Below are 14,467 nucleotides of genomic sequence, written 5' to 3' on the forward strand. Positions count from 1 at the left end.
TTGATACTATATTCATATAAGCAATATTTGGGTTTTTTTTCTTAAATATTTCATAAGTTTTCTTATAGTACAATAGAAACGACGATTTATTATTTGTGCGAACGTCGAAATCATATACAAATTTTGATGAATATGTAGGCACATCGATGAAAATTAAGTACTATGTATATAAAGATTAATACTTTTTAAAAAATAATAAGATTTCATTCAACCTTAAAGCCTCAACATAATTTTTCTCTCCATGTTTTAAGTGATTTTTTAAACAAATAAATAAAAAGTAAGGGCACTCTCCAAAATACTAGCAGTACCATTATATACAAACCCCAGTCTATTCCTTCTTCCAATCATCTTCTTCCACACCACAAGATCAAAGCTCAATCACGAACTTCAAATCACAACCGGTCATTCGAATTGCGTACCGTACAGATCGAACCACCAGATGAAAACCCATTCCTAGCGCCATCGGAACATTGCACCAACCGTTAACAGCCGTCAGAAGGAAGCTGCGTTTCCCTTTATCGAACAACCTGAGAGAGAAGGAGAGACCATTCTCTGTGAGAGTAAAATATTTGGTTCGAGAGACGAAAAGGGTCGAAGAGTGGGAATGGAGTTTCGTCCTTGATGGGTTGTTTTTGGTAAAATAAAGGAACCCTTTTGAGTTTGTGGGTTCAAAGAGTGAGAATCATGGGTAGCGAAGTGAATGAAAGCGAGGAATACTCGCTGCTCAAGAATCTGAGGCTGGAAATTGATGTAGATGATGGCTGTTTTACTGTTTGCTTTTGGGTTTATCTCATGAATTCTACCACATTCCCTATTTCAATCCTTCAGCAGGTTTAACTTTGCTCATCTTCTACTTTTGGTTTTGTTTCATTTTTTCCCTTTAATGTCTTTCCCCCCTTGATCTCGTATTCGTTATCATATGTTGTTCTTTGTCTAAGATTTTGTGGGTGTTTTGAAGCACCCCTTGTTGGTAGATTGGCTGCTCTGTGCTTGTAGTACATCTGATCAAATTTTTCATACCCTTATGTAATGACCATTCTGAACATCAAGATCGTATTTTTCAGGCATCTTATAGTATGTGTACGCTGAGTTTTCTTCCAGGTGTTTCTAATGGTCTTTTTTTTTTTTTTTGGAATTTTTGGGATTCTTTACTCTGATCATGTAAATCCTAAGGGAGCCACATACTTTGCTGCTTTTAAGTGTCGAGTGCTTCTATAAAGTTGAAGACCATTATTCGAACATTGGAAATTCTGCAAAACCATTATAAAGGAATCTGTATGGATATTGAACTCTTCTCCTAACTCAAATGCAGTGATCACTATTGTTTATGCTCCATTTGATAACCATTTAGTTTATGAAAATTGTGATTCTTTTCACACAATTTTTCATAATGGTTTTCATCTCCCTTAAAGAAACACGTGAATTCTTAGCCAAATTCCAAAAGAAGAAAAAGCTATTTTTTAAGTTTCAAAACTTGGTTTGGCTTTTTAAAAACACTTACAGAAAGTAGATTACTGAAACTCATTAGTAGTAGTTATAAGCTTAATTTCAAAAACCAAAAACAAAAACCAGATGGTATCTAACGGAGCCTTAGTGATTTCATGGTAAAATCCGGTTATTTCACTATAGGAAACAATATATTCAATGTAGGATGTTCATTAAGCATATTTCCACATAAGCTTAAACTGAAGCTTATTCAAATGAAATCGTTCCTTCGTACTTGGTTTTCGTATGTCAATAGTTTGAATTTCTAGCTTGTTATCTGATTAAAAGGATGTTATAAACAATCTAAAGATCTTTCGATTAATTACCATTTTAATTTTCATACTTTTTTTTGGATGAGTTCTTTCAGGAGCAATTAGATTCCTCAGGCATGACTCCTTTTCTCATTTTAAGTGAAAGGAATAGACTGAAGATTATGCCTTTGAACACCTTACACAAAGCTGATGAAGATTCCAGCCCTGGTAGTTCTTCTTCCGGGGATGTAGTTCCACATGAATATCTAGACATCGATTTTCCCATGGAAAAATGGGTTCACATTGGATGTGAGGTATATTGCAGTATTATTGGCTCAATGACTTGCCCAGTTTTGCAGCTTAATATATTTTTTTTCCCACACTGTGTTGTTTGATTAAATTGGTCTTTACTTTTGCTATATTCTCATATTTCCAGTTTGAAATATGTTACAAATTGTTTTAGGGAAAGCAATTTATTATAAAGAACTTGCGGTCAATGAAATTGCAAATTGGTGACAATTGCTGTAGTTATTTTACAGTTGAATGTAGTGCCAAATATGTTGTGCCATTATCTAGGAAATGAAGAATTGAAACTCAATAAACATTGAGGAATCGCAATTCTAAACTTAACAAAGAACATAGATTATGAAATATTATCAAACATTTGTCTAAAAGTAAAATTAAAGATCGGGACAAAGAAGTGATTGAATGCTGAAGATATGTAACCAATTGTACTCCATTATGTGAATGCTAGATGGTGGATGTGGTGGGGAGAAAGAAACAAGAATTAGTATCCAAGACTGTTTGTGCATTTCTTTTCAGCTTGTGCCGTTGCATGTATAAATCAGGGAAGAACTATGTAAAGATAGTTTTTACCAGAAGAGGTTTATCAATTGGATGGTGTTATCTCAAGAGATGATGATTCCTTGAAATGGTGGAACTTGTGGTTCGACGTTAATTTGACATTAGCTATGCGAATACTTAACCACACTGCACATGTTTATGGTTGGTTGCTTTTCTCCCCATTAGCAAATGTGCTGGCAATGTTAGAGGAGCTTTTTTTCTTACTTTTCATTTTCAGGTATCCACCGATTTTGTCAGGCTGCATATTGATGGGAAAATGGTTGGAGAAAAGGCTATATCGTCTTCACTCAGTGAAGACACCCTTCCAAGGGGTTTGCGGAGGATTATTTTAGGCAATAATGGTGAAGACAACAGCATGCAGGGCTATGTTCATAATGCAAAAATCTTGCCTTCAGTTTCGTCGATCAGGGATCATTATGCTGAGGTGCAGAAGATTGTCTTTTCTAATGTCAATTTTAAGATGAACTAACCAAATTTCTTGGCAAAACCAAGAATTTTTCCCCTTAATTATATATGATGCTATTATGCCAGGACCTACCTGTTAAATTATTTATCGACAACTCTTCCACCATGGAGATTGAAGAGGGCAGTGATGGCATCTGGAATATAGTTGGTGGCAAGGTTAGGGAGCTTTCTGTTAACTTGTTGCTGGCCGCCATATTGTTATTTTTGGATCACTTTTCATTTTGTTTCTTCATTGTGAACCACAGCCATCTTGTCGTAGAAATTTTTCATTGGATGTCATGCTGTTAGATTCCTCTGGCCATCCTGTTCTGAAGGAACTCGAGGTTTGTGCCAATGATATTAATTTGACCTGTGTAGTGGTAAATTAGGTTTGGTTAACATCTTCACACTCAGTTTGGAAGTGTTACTCATTATGTGATAGGTTGTTGCCTCCCTCATCTATGCTGAAAGTGGGGAAGCTGTGGAGAAGTCGTGTGATGAAGAAGCTCCCCTTTTGGCAAGCTATGATGGTGTTGAATTTGCTTCTAGTGATAGACCAAGCAAACTGTTGCACGGGCGTGCCTCCTTTAAGTTAAAAATATCTCAGGTAGGGACGCAGGATAAATCTGAAGATATTTATCTGTAGGACTTCAAAATTCTTGAACTAATTTCCATACAGCAAAACTATTTAATAATTATGAGATTTTTTCTTGAGTTCTTCAAGAGAACATGAAGATAATGGTTCCCAGTACATGGTTATTCTATCATTTGTCTTGGAAATGTTTGAAAGTTTTGCTAATTAGGAATCATGTACATCATAATTTCCTTGACTGGGAACTCTTCTACCCCCACAAGCGCAGTTACTGTTGTTATGAATTTATTTATGCACTTTCCCTCTTGTTTCCATGAGGAATCATCTCTTTTTAAAAAGTAAATTAATGTTATACAATTGGAAGCATCGAGGAACAGAAAATTCCTCATGTCTAAACTAGATTTCCTCTGCCTTATTCTTTTCAGCCTCTGTTATAGCTGCTCCATGACTTTCTTTTTTACAATTTCAGCTATCTTCTAAATGTGATAACAAGCTCTTCCGCATCAGATTTTGTATACCTAGAGTTGAGGGGTATCCCTTCTTCGAGGCTCTCTCTTCTCCAATTCGGTGTATCTCAAGGAGTCGAAATACTCGTATGTCAACTTTGATGTTGAAAAGATCTACCTTCCATCCACTCGATGGATCTAGGTCATCTGGTTTGGACAATGGAACCTCAGAACATGAGTATGTTTCAGTAGATGAAGAAAAACCAAGTCCACTATTGAAGAGGATTAAGTTGGGACAAGATAAACCAACCCCTAATGATGATCCTTCATCAGGGCAAGCAGATGAGGAATGCAATTCTCATTCTTTTACTGCTAATGGGGTATTTGCCATTTACTTCTTCGCTTTGTACTAAACTAACATGCACTCTAATAATGGATAATTGATCATTAAAAGCAGACTTTGTGAAGGCAAAGTTGGTTAGGTTGCATTGTGAATGAAATTGTTATGTTTTTGATAGTCTATTACTCCTGTTAGTCATATTGTCAACAAGTGATGTTTGCTCTAGGCTGAAAATGGATTTGGCACAAGTTTAACTGGAAGACCAAAAAATAATGGATCAACAGGAGCCTCCCCATCAGACTCCGGGAGCACTGAAGCCAGGCATTCAGCTCTAAATAGAACTACAACCAATGAAAATCCAATATCAGATGTGAACATTTTCAAATATTGCCTAGCAGGTTTATCTGAGAGGTCACTTCTGCTCAAGGAGATTGCAACCTCTGTGTCACAGGAAGAAATTTTGGAATTTGCCGAGCATGTTTCCCTATATTCTGGATGCGTGCACCACAGGTAACCTTCAACATCAATGCCTGGTAATTGTACTTCATTTGGGATTTCTGTGACATATACCTGAAAAGTTTGTCAAAATATTTTCAGTCTGAGAGAACTATATGTTTCCTTATATTTGAAATTTTATGCATTGCGTCAATACAATTTCGTCGTGGGTTCTAAACTGCCATAGAATCTTTTGCTAGCTTGGATATCCCTAGACTATTTTGCCATGCCGTACCTTTCTTGGATGTAACTTTTAGTTTGTAATACACCATTCTAATTCTCTTCCAGTAAAGAATCTTTTACATTTTTTTCCCTTTCAGGCATCAAATATTAATGTCGAAAAAATTAATAGAGGAGGGAACACAAGCTTGGAGCTCAATCTCACAAAACAAGCATCATGTTCATTGGGAGAATGTTGGTTTTGAAATTGAAGAGCAATTCATGAGAATTGCTGGCTGCAGCTCTAGATCTCTCACTCAGCAGGTATTCTTCTTTTCTCTAGGAAACATTTACTCTTTGTGATTATTTCAACTTCGAAATGATTTATTTTGTTTTTGGAATTCTTGTCCAAATTTTGCTTTCGGAGTTTGTCTCTTATTGCACTTAATTCGTACAGGACTTTGAATGAACTTCCAACAAACTCTAAAATTAGACGTATTTCCCTTGGAATCACCTCTGAATGGAAGAGCTTTATTATTATTATTATTATTATTATTTTTTAATATTGATAAATTTCAGGATTTTGAGTTGCTGAGAAGAATTTCTGGTTGTCAAGAGTATCTGGCCCAAGAGAACTTCGAAAGAATGTGGTGTTGGTTATATCCTGTAGCTTTTACTCTATCCAGACAGTGGATAAATGCAATGTGGAGTTCTTTATCACCTAAGTGGATTGAAGGATTCATTACCAAAGAAGAAGCTGAATTATCACTTCAAAGTCCGACAGGTCTTCAAGATCCTGGGACGTTTATTCTTCGATTTCCCACCTCAAGAAGCTGGCCTCATCCTGATGCTGGTAGCTTGGTAGTTACCTATGTCGGCAATGATTATGCTCTTCATCACAGACTTCTTACCCTTGATCGCATTTTCAGGTAATAAGGTCATTTTGTTTATCCCTGTAGATTACGTTGCAACTTGTATCATGCCATATTTGCTGGATAATCTCCCTTAATTAATTTCTTTCCAAGGCTAAATTTAAAGTGAAGTTTAGAAGAACCATAAGGGAGCCTGGTGGTAAAGTACTAAAGTTCAAGTTTTCGAGTTGAAAACTTAATAACTAAAATCTTTTGTAAGAAGTAGGACCTCCGAACTCTTGTTAACTTATGGAACGATAAGTTAAGTTTAGGAAAAACATAAATGTCCTTATATATGTATGATATTGATAGAAACTAAAACAAAACCAAACTATTATTTCAAGATGTAGAACTACCAGATAAATGAAATGTTTTAAGGTACTTGGATCCTCCACTCTCAAGATCTCTCTCATACTCTAAATCACTCACCAAAATTAATGCTTCACTTCCTCCTCCACTCCTTTTTATAACCAAATAGCATGACAACTTTGCTAACCAATTATTAATATATCCCTTATAGCATTCCGATCAATGTACTAGGGGAGGAAACAATGAGTTGGCCAAATTAGAAATAACCTGTTAATCATTGATGGCATTGATGCTCTCTGATATATACTGAAAGGGAATGAGGAAATATGAACATGGTTCTCTGGAGTATGTCAAGTGAAAAAGGATTAATGAAAAACAAACTAAAGGAAGATATATATCACATGAATGTAATGGATTTCCATTAAAATATAAAAGGTGCCTCGTCGAAACGTCTTGTCGACTATTCTCAGCAAGTTATCGATGAGGCCTATATGCCGTTGCAAATTTAGTGATAATATACCCTAATTAGAAGCAGAATTGGCCTCCTACATGTCTAAACCAAAAGGTCTTTTCTTCATAGTTCTGCTGAAGGGGAGAAGAGTATGAGAAGTCTTCAGGACATGCTTCTAGCAGAACCCGAGCTATCTCGTTTGGGAAGGTACAATCCAAAACCTTTATGAATTCTTTTCCTCTGTTCATTCAATCTCGTTTCATCCATTTTGTTCCCGTGTTTGTGGGAAGGGGACTGACCGCTTTGCTAATGTTTATAAATCGGAAACATGCAGGACAATTCGAAGTCACTGAATCATTAGAAAATTGCAGTATCCATCCATATCATTTCTTTAGTTTGCTTAAGTTACAGAACTTTCTCACCGGTTGTACATATTGTGATTGCGAATACAGGAGTTGTTTGGGAAAGAATATTTATAGGCATGTTGGAGCCATTCCAGAACCAAGATTTGAAAGGTGAACCATTCAGTCATCATCTTCATATACTCTTCCTCTCTTCAGAACATTACTCACAAAAAACTACAAGTTGTAGATGAAACTTCGTCTCAGTTGCACTTGTATGAGAACGTGCACGTCAGATACGATTATATCATATTACCATCTCCAGTCAGGATATCTCATCCGTCAGCAGTTTTAAAACCTTGAATTAGCAGGCAATCCTTGTGAGTTTTATTTTTCTCTTTTAGCCCCTAAATAGTATCTACTGTATAAGTTAAACTTGTTCTACCAAGAGTGATTCAAAATCTACCATTTTTTAGATGAAATCTCTTATCTTCTTCTGCCCTTGAAAATAACATTTAAAGTAGTATATATTGAGATCCCATTATTTCAGGTTACAGAAAGCCAAAACATGTGATGTGAATAAATATTGAAGTAGAGTCCAGAAAAGATGGGGTTTTCTCAGCTGTATTACTTCCTAATTTTTCCATTAATATGTTTGGTTTGTGAGTTTTTCAACTCCTTGAGGGAAAGACGAAAGGACAGATGGTACAGAATCCATGGATGACAGCACAACCTTTCACATGATGCTTGTTTTGACAATTCCTTTTTCATCCTTTTATTTTGAGTCTCCACTTTTTCTACCAACTCATCAATGGTTGGTTTCTCCAACTTTCCTGGATATATTTTAATTTATTCATCTCAATGATCTCTACTGTTTATGTCTTACTATTTTGTTATCATTTCAGGGTCATCACAATTTTTTAATACTTTAGCATTGACTATTAGTATTATTGAACTAGAAATGATTTAGTGGTTCAATTAGAGCCTTGAAAATAATAAATAAATAAAAATAGATTCCAAAGATGATTGTTAAGTGAAAATAATTGAGGTGCACATAAATTTGCATGGACATTCACGTGTATTAGAAAAAAGGACTACTAATGATAAAGATCTTTGGAACTAATTAATTAAATGTTTAATTTTTATTGTGGATCAATGAATTGTCATAATGTCCATTTTGGTCTTTCTCTTTTTTTTTCCCCCTAAGTAATCATTTTGGCCCTTTAAATCTTAAAAAAAAAAAAAACTCTATTTTAGTCCTCTTTAAAAAAATATCATCATTATTTTCTCACTTATTATCCGTTCACCTAATATTTCCTTTAGCCAACGTATAACTAACTTGTGGCAATATTACATGCTTGCATTAGCCACTGATACACAAGCTCAAAGCTATCATATCATTTTATCAACACCATGTCAATTGAGCTACGTATTGATTTATTGAAAGTAAAATAAAGAGAACAATGATTATTTGTTTAATTAAAAATGATGAGAAAATAGATATTTGAAGCTTCATGGATCGAGATGAAATGAAGCTAAAATTGATCCAAATCGAACTTTGATAAACCAATGGTCCATTTGAACTCTTCGTGATATGAATCAACAGGGCTTCCTTAAGCTTTCCTTTATACCGACAGAGACTGATAAGGTTTCCATTAAACTATTTTCAACTGAGAAAAGGTTTGACTTTTCCTAGAATAAATAAATAAATAAAATAGTTGCTCAAAGTCACAAGTCTGAACTGCAGCAAAATGAAAAGGAAATATGTTTAAAATGTTTGAAACCCAAAGATTCAAAATGGGAGGCTGTAAGTGTAAACAGTAGGATCCAACCACATGAAACTTGAAGTTTATGTGTTTTTCACCAATATCCTTCTCAATTTTGTGACACAAGATTTTATTTTGTAAAGAAATTTGATAATAAATGATTAACCAATAATGTTAATCAATATGTAAAGTTTAGATAATGAAATAGAATATTTTGAGTAGATACAAAAAGAGTGATGGGACAAACCAACTACTTTTACCTTATCTGTGTTATCGTGATAAGGGAAAGATCTTAGCAAATCAAAATTAAAAACAATTAATTTCAACTTGATTTGAGGAGTCTTTGCGTAAGTAAAATGACTAAGTTTAGTACTGTTTCTAAGCCCTTTTTCTAAACACGTGTTAGACTGTGATTGGTGGTGAGTCATTTTTCTTTTTAACAGAAATTGCATTGAAATTGGAGGCATGTCAACCAGAAAAGTACAGACAAAACACAAACCCACATGACCAAATAATAAAGCCTTCATTTTTGTCAAATAAGCCAATCATGATATGAAGAACCCTTCAATCTCTTCCTTTCCCATTTATTATAAGTCTCTCAAGGAAAGCTGTTATCTTCTTGCAAAGTTGCATCCTCTTTCTTATTTTTCTTCTGGTTTCCATTCCTGTTCATGTCACAGCTGATGAAGACCGGGTAAGTTTATTTGTACAGCACTTTTCTCTTTTTGGCTTTGGTTTTGTTATGTTTCTTTGTTGAAATCTTGCATCCTCTAGCTGGACAAAGTCTCTTTTGCTTCTTTGTTTTATGCTCCATTCTTGAAGAAATGTCTTGTTCTCTCGAAAAATGTCTAGCTGGACAAAGTTCATCTCTATATTGGTGTTATTGAGATTTTTCTGTATCTTATAGTCGTAGCAGAGAATAGCCTTCAGCTACTTCAGCTCACTGAAACTGAGAAACATGTTGAAAGAGAGTCAGTTTGCTACCTTCATGGAGAGTTGAATGGAGGAAATGTCATATGTTTGAGGCTGTCTTCCATGAAAACTGTTCTGATCATTTTCATGGTCTGCAGAATCAGATGGATAGAGGTCAGGCTATAGCATTCTATGTCACAATCAGTTGCATTGCTTTTGTCGTGTCAAAGATCTTCATAGCATTGCTTCTTTACAAGCGCTGGAAAAGAAGACACATGATTTATGAAGATGGGATATCAGGTATTATCATTTACAAACTTGAATAGCAGAAACTTTTTTTTCAAAGAATGTATAGAGTTAGTTAAGTTAAACACAATGCCGAGAGTAACGAGTTCAATGCGAATTTATATGCTTAGGTGGGAAGATGGTCATGTTCAAGTCTCCAGCAACAAAGTCCCTAAAATCAGATGCATTCCTGAAGAAAACACTAAAACTAAACAACAAGGACATCATTGGCTCTGGAGGCCATGGGATTGTTTACAAACTTGCACTAAGTGATTCCATGACATTTGCTGTGAAAAGACTGAACAGAGGAAGTGCAGAAAGAGATCAAGGATTTGAGAGAGAATTGGAAGCGATGGGAGATATAAAGCATCGGAATATCGTGATGCTTCACGGATACTACACTGCTCCTCACTATAATCTCCTTATATATGAGTTAATGCCTAATGGAAGTTTGTATGAATATCTACATGGTATGTATACATAAGCCCTCAGTTTTCCTAAAGCTTCTTAGTGATGACATAGCACATTATTCTGTCCTAACTTTGATGATACTGCAGGAAGATCAAATGAGAAGGTTTTGGATTGGCCATCACGGTATAAGATAGCAGTAGGTGCAGCGAGAGGCATATCGTATCTTCATCATGACTGCATCCCACACATCATACATAGAGATATCAAGTCGAGCAATATATTGTTGGATCAAAACATGGACGCCCAAGTGTCTGACTTCGGATTGGCGACGCTAATGGAACCTGACAAGACTCATGTATCAACAATTGTGGCAGGCACATTTGGGTACTTGGCTCCAGGTAGAATTTTGATATAGCCTAAGTATTCTCAAGGAATAATCTTCCAAAAATCAATCTTGTGCTCTTTTATTGAAGTGGTAATAATTGTTTCATACAAGAGGGGAAGGCTCCTATTTATAAAGTTTTATCATAAGTAGGATTAAAAGGGAATTAACCTAGAATATTAATCAATTACCCAATTAACCACATTCTTCCCATTCAACTTTACCACTCCCTTGACATGCAGAATACTTCGATACTGGGCGAGCAACGGTGAAAGGAGATGTCTACAGCTTTGGTGTAGTACTTCTCGAGCTCTTAACAGGGAAAAAACCAACTGATGAGGCATTTATGGAAGAGGGAACTAAACTTGTGACGTGGGTAAGTGAATCATTAACCATTTTCAGTAGCCGAAGAAAGTCATAGAGCCTTTAGGTTGGTTGATACTCATATTGATTCTTCAAATGGATAGTTTTTAATCAATGCGTTCGAGTAAACTGTTTCCAAGTGAGCCATTCATTTCACCAACAACACAGATGTTGCAGTAACATCTTTCATGAGGCAATGGATTCAGTACTCAAGTCCTATAAATTGGAAACATCATTAACAAAAAAGAATATATAGTTGAACAACGAGCTATTCCTTGTCTAACTTTCATGGTGTCATGTAAATGACAGGTGAAAGCAGTTGTTCAGGAGAAGAGGGAAGAATATGTACTTGACAGTAATTTGGGTCATTGTCCGGTTGACGAGGTTAATGGCGTGTTTAGCATTGCATTGAAGTGTCTCGAACCGGAACCCGCTCAGCGACCGACAATGGCAGAGGTTGTCAAAGTGCTTGAGCAGATAAAGGTCAAATAGCATTGTAACAGATTCTTGAGTCGGTCCCTTCTCTAACATGTATTACACTTATTGCGATCTCTCACTTTTAACTTGTTTGGTGGAACCATATCCAAATGTTCATTCAAATTAATAAAAGTACAAGAAAATTGTGGTTCTATTTCAAAACTCCAGCCAATCCAGTTGCAACAGAAGCCTTCAAAGTAGGAGAAACAGGGGAGTCTCCGAAAAAAACATCGAAAAGAGCTGAAGTCACATTATTTGATTCAATTGTAGCTTCTATTCCTGTTGGTGGGCCATCTACCGAGATGCTAACCTGCAATTCACCGACTCCCCCGCATCAGAATAAGCAAAATGAAACTTGATCGAAGATGAACTAAGACTGTCTATGCAATAACATTAATAGAAGGAAAAGAAAAGAGAATGTAAGTCGGTTAAAATTCAAACATACAAGCATCTTTGTAGGTTCCAACCAAGTCAAGAATATGAACGTTCCTTTCTTAAGAGATCGTCCCTGGAAGATGCTACGAAACGTAGATAATGCAGATTCATCAACCGGTGTTGGTGCTTTGATTCTTGGAGAAATGGCGTCATCCAAGGCGTCCCAGAAAGTTTTACCGTCGACATCTCGGACAAGAACAATCTGTAAAGATTTTTCTGAAGGAGCTGCCCTTGATAGACAAGAAACTTGTAGTTACTTACATAAGCTTCAAAGCAATGGGAAAAAATGGAAAAGGAAACTAGCACTCTCACTTTCCATAACTTCTATAATCATACACTTATATATAATTTATATGTACGGTTATTACACTGAAAAATTATATTGAACAAGGAAGAATCCTCCTGAATTGCAGCAGCTGGTCGTCCCCTCCAAGCGTTCAATTCATTTGAGATGGATGGATTGATGTATAGTCCTGCAGCATAGACCTTAACACCAATGATTGCAAAAATTTTCTCTCTGTAACCTGAAATATTTGCAGCTAATGAAGATCAGGTGGAAGAGGATAGTTCAGTTAAAAGTATCAACATTTTGGACGTATAAAATTCGTAGGTAGCATTAGGATAATAAATATCTCAGGCTGAGTTTCTTTAGTTTATGTCGCAAAGTAGAAATAGTCAACATCTTACAACAAATGAGCTGCGCCTTGAACGATGTTCGTATTTTTTTTTTTATCCTAAGAAGATGTCGAAAATCGTATCATTCTAGATAGCTGGAAACAAATTTTCTTGGCTGCCGCAATGCAACTCATGTACCAAAGATCAATTGCAGCATACAATGACAAGAGCTTTTGGTTCTAATGGTTTTCTTATACATATTGCAGGAAAAATATGAGCTGCAGATGATTTTAACAGTTTAAATTTTCATAAAATCAGTTGTCTTCCTCAGTCGAATTCAGTGTAGGAACATAATGAACTGGCCTGTTCCGAGCAGTGACAGCGACGTTGAGAAGCCCGGCAAAGTCAAGGACGTTGGAAATTTCACATTGGTTGAAGGTTCCTCCACATATCCTGCATTTCCAACTGTTGTAACCCATTGATTAAAAAGAGCAAAGGGTTTCAGTATTACTTTCTGTGAAACAACAGAAGTGAAATATTATTCTTCCTACGCCTACTCTATTAGACAACAAGATTACAGGATTTAAAAACAAACAGTTGTTGATGTAGTTAAGCCAATGCCCTATCCATTTCGAGACGAGACTTGGTGGCCCATTGTTTGAGAAGAAGATTATTGGTTTAAAAGTAGTACAATATCTCAATCTGCACAGTATCCTACCCAAACAACCATTGCAGAAATACCCTTAATTAACAGATGCCAAATAAATTTAGGCATATTAGGAAGTTATTTTCAGATGGTTTAAATCACTTTTTTCATGTTAAGATCGCTTTAAGAGATGTTTTTAACCATTCCAACGTGGTTTTGGATATAACAAATGTGATTTTAAAGCATTTCAAAAATCACTTCCAAACATGCCCGAGGCCTAGATATTCTTAAAAATTTCGGCTTCCTGGATACTTGGCACATGAATGAACATCACTTGATTACAAACAGCCAGAGTCTTTACTCAACATTTCCCTCAACTTCATCTGATTCCAACACCAAATTTCTTTTCATGCATGGATCAAAACCTAAACTCCAAACTTGTAAAACAGAGTGTCTACTTAGATCAACTTTCTAAAGACGAATTTTCACTTAAAAACATGTTATTAAGCACATAGAAAGTCAATCCAAACAAACCCGAATGCTCGATCTATGCAGAAACTCAAGAATCATTCCATATTTTCAATCCATTAACATCAAAAGAATGAAAAACAAGGTTCAAAAGAAGCAGATAAGGAAAACATGATTCGACATTCCGTTACCTGAAGCAAGGGAAGAAGAAGCTTTGAGAGAGAGATTGGAACAAAATCTGAAGTTGTTGAGAGAGAAAGTAGACTGAATCTTGTACAAGGAGACAGTAGGAGTTGAGGGTTTTGTTAGGAGACAAACTCTGGGATTGTAATTCCATTTCCCAGTGGGAATGGCTGATGGAAGCCTTAATGGGGTGGAGTTTACAGCATCTGCAGCCATTGTAGAGATCTCTTCTGCTCTTTTTTCAATTCTCTGAGTGGGATTTGAATTCTCCACCAAAGTGAAAGGAGTGGATAAGAGAGGAGATTCTTTAGTCTTAATGTCCCAGAAGCGTAGCTTTTGATTTGGATTTTTTGTCCTATTACCGACAGTTTTATGTTGTTATTTTTACCTCATCCACTTATCCGATGCTTTCTAACTCATACTGTTACTATAAACT

General features: G+C 35.8%; 3 protein-coding genes across 5 annotated transcripts; 2 read left to right on the plus strand and 1 right to left on the minus strand.

Annotated features, from left to right (window-relative positions):
* Window positions 1-197: 197 nt before the first annotated feature.
* Window positions 198-7,570, plus strand: LOC120086005 (SH2 domain-containing protein A-like). Of its 2 annotated transcripts, none has more exons than XM_039042378.2 (12): window positions 198-831; window positions 1,853-2,050; window positions 2,818-3,024; window positions 3,132-3,221; window positions 3,311-3,388; window positions 3,487-3,651; window positions 4,106-4,462; window positions 4,649-4,932; window positions 5,238-5,400; window positions 5,656-6,005; window positions 6,877-6,954; window positions 7,200-7,570. In XM_039042378.2, exons 1-12 carry the CDS (start codon window positions 685-687, stop codon window positions 7,264-7,266), a joined length of 2,184 nt encoding a protein of 727 aa, XP_038898306.1. In that variant the 5' UTR covers window positions 198-684; the 3' UTR covers window positions 7,267-7,570. The 2 variants fall into 2 exon arrangements, with proteins under 2 accessions (XP_038898306.1, XP_038898307.1); XM_039042379.2 differs by having other exon boundaries at window positions 401-831; window positions 7,082-7,570.
* Window positions 7,571-9,392: 1,822 nt separating this feature from the next.
* LOC120086007 (receptor-like serine/threonine-protein kinase At1g78530) lies at window positions 9,393-11,838 on the plus strand. Its single transcript, XM_039042381.2, is given in 7 exon segments — window positions 9,393-9,548; window positions 9,762-10,066; window positions 10,183-10,521; window positions 10,609-10,860; window positions 11,087-11,220; window positions 11,517-11,687; window positions 11,689-11,838. Coding segments are annotated over 6 exon segments (1,122 nt in total). The 5' UTR covers window positions 9,393-9,548; window positions 9,762-9,870; the 3' UTR covers window positions 11,719-11,838.
* Window positions 11,728-14,467, minus strand: FAP3 (Chalcone-flavanone isomerase family protein). 2 transcript variants are annotated; one of them, XM_039042385.2, is made up of 5 exons: window positions 14,040-14,467; window positions 13,098-13,199; window positions 12,488-12,643; window positions 12,130-12,344; window positions 11,728-11,994 (listed from the first exon to the last, which is right to left on the minus strand). In XM_039042385.2, the coding sequence occupies exons 1-5, from the start codon at window positions 14,245-14,247 to the stop codon at window positions 11,836-11,838; spliced, it is 840 nt and encodes a 279-aa protein (XP_038898313.2). In that variant the 5' UTR covers window positions 14,248-14,467; the 3' UTR covers window positions 11,728-11,835. The 2 variants fall into 2 exon arrangements, with proteins under 2 accessions (XP_038898313.2, XP_038898314.2); XM_039042386.2 differs by having other exon boundaries at window positions 13,098-13,187; window positions 14,040-14,368.

This window comes from Benincasa hispida, chromosome 9, assembly GCF_027475165.1.
Source record: "Benincasa hispida cultivar pf3 chromosome 9, pf3_genome.v1.1, whole genome shotgun sequence".
Classification (NCBI taxonomy): domain Eukaryota; kingdom Viridiplantae; phylum Streptophyta; class Magnoliopsida; order Cucurbitales; family Cucurbitaceae; genus Benincasa; species Benincasa hispida.

Coding starts and splice junctions, on each gene's coding strand:
- FAP3 (XM_039042385.2), bottom strand. CDS start 14,247: ATGGCTGCAGATGCTGTAAACTCCACCCCATTAAGGCTTCCATCAGCC. Junction 12,644..13,097: donor GCTGTCACTGCTCGGAACAG/GCCAGTTCATTA, acceptor CAAATATTTCAG/GTTACAGAGAGAAAATTTTT. Junction 11,995..12,129: donor TGGAACCTACAAAGATGCTT/GTATGTTTGAAT, acceptor GGTGAATTGCAG/GTTAGCATCTCGGTAGATGG.
- LOC120086005 (XM_039042378.2), top strand. CDS start 685: ATGGGTAGCGAAGTGAATGAAAGCGAGGAATACTCGCTGCTCAAGAAT. Junction 4,463..4,648: donor ATTCTTTTACTGCTAATGGG/GTATTTGCCATT, acceptor TGTTTGCTCTAG/GCTGAAAATGGATTTGGCAC. Junction 6,955..7,199: donor GAGCTATCTCGTTTGGGAAG/GTACAATCCAAA, acceptor TTGCGAATACAG/GAGTTGTTTGGGAAAGAATA.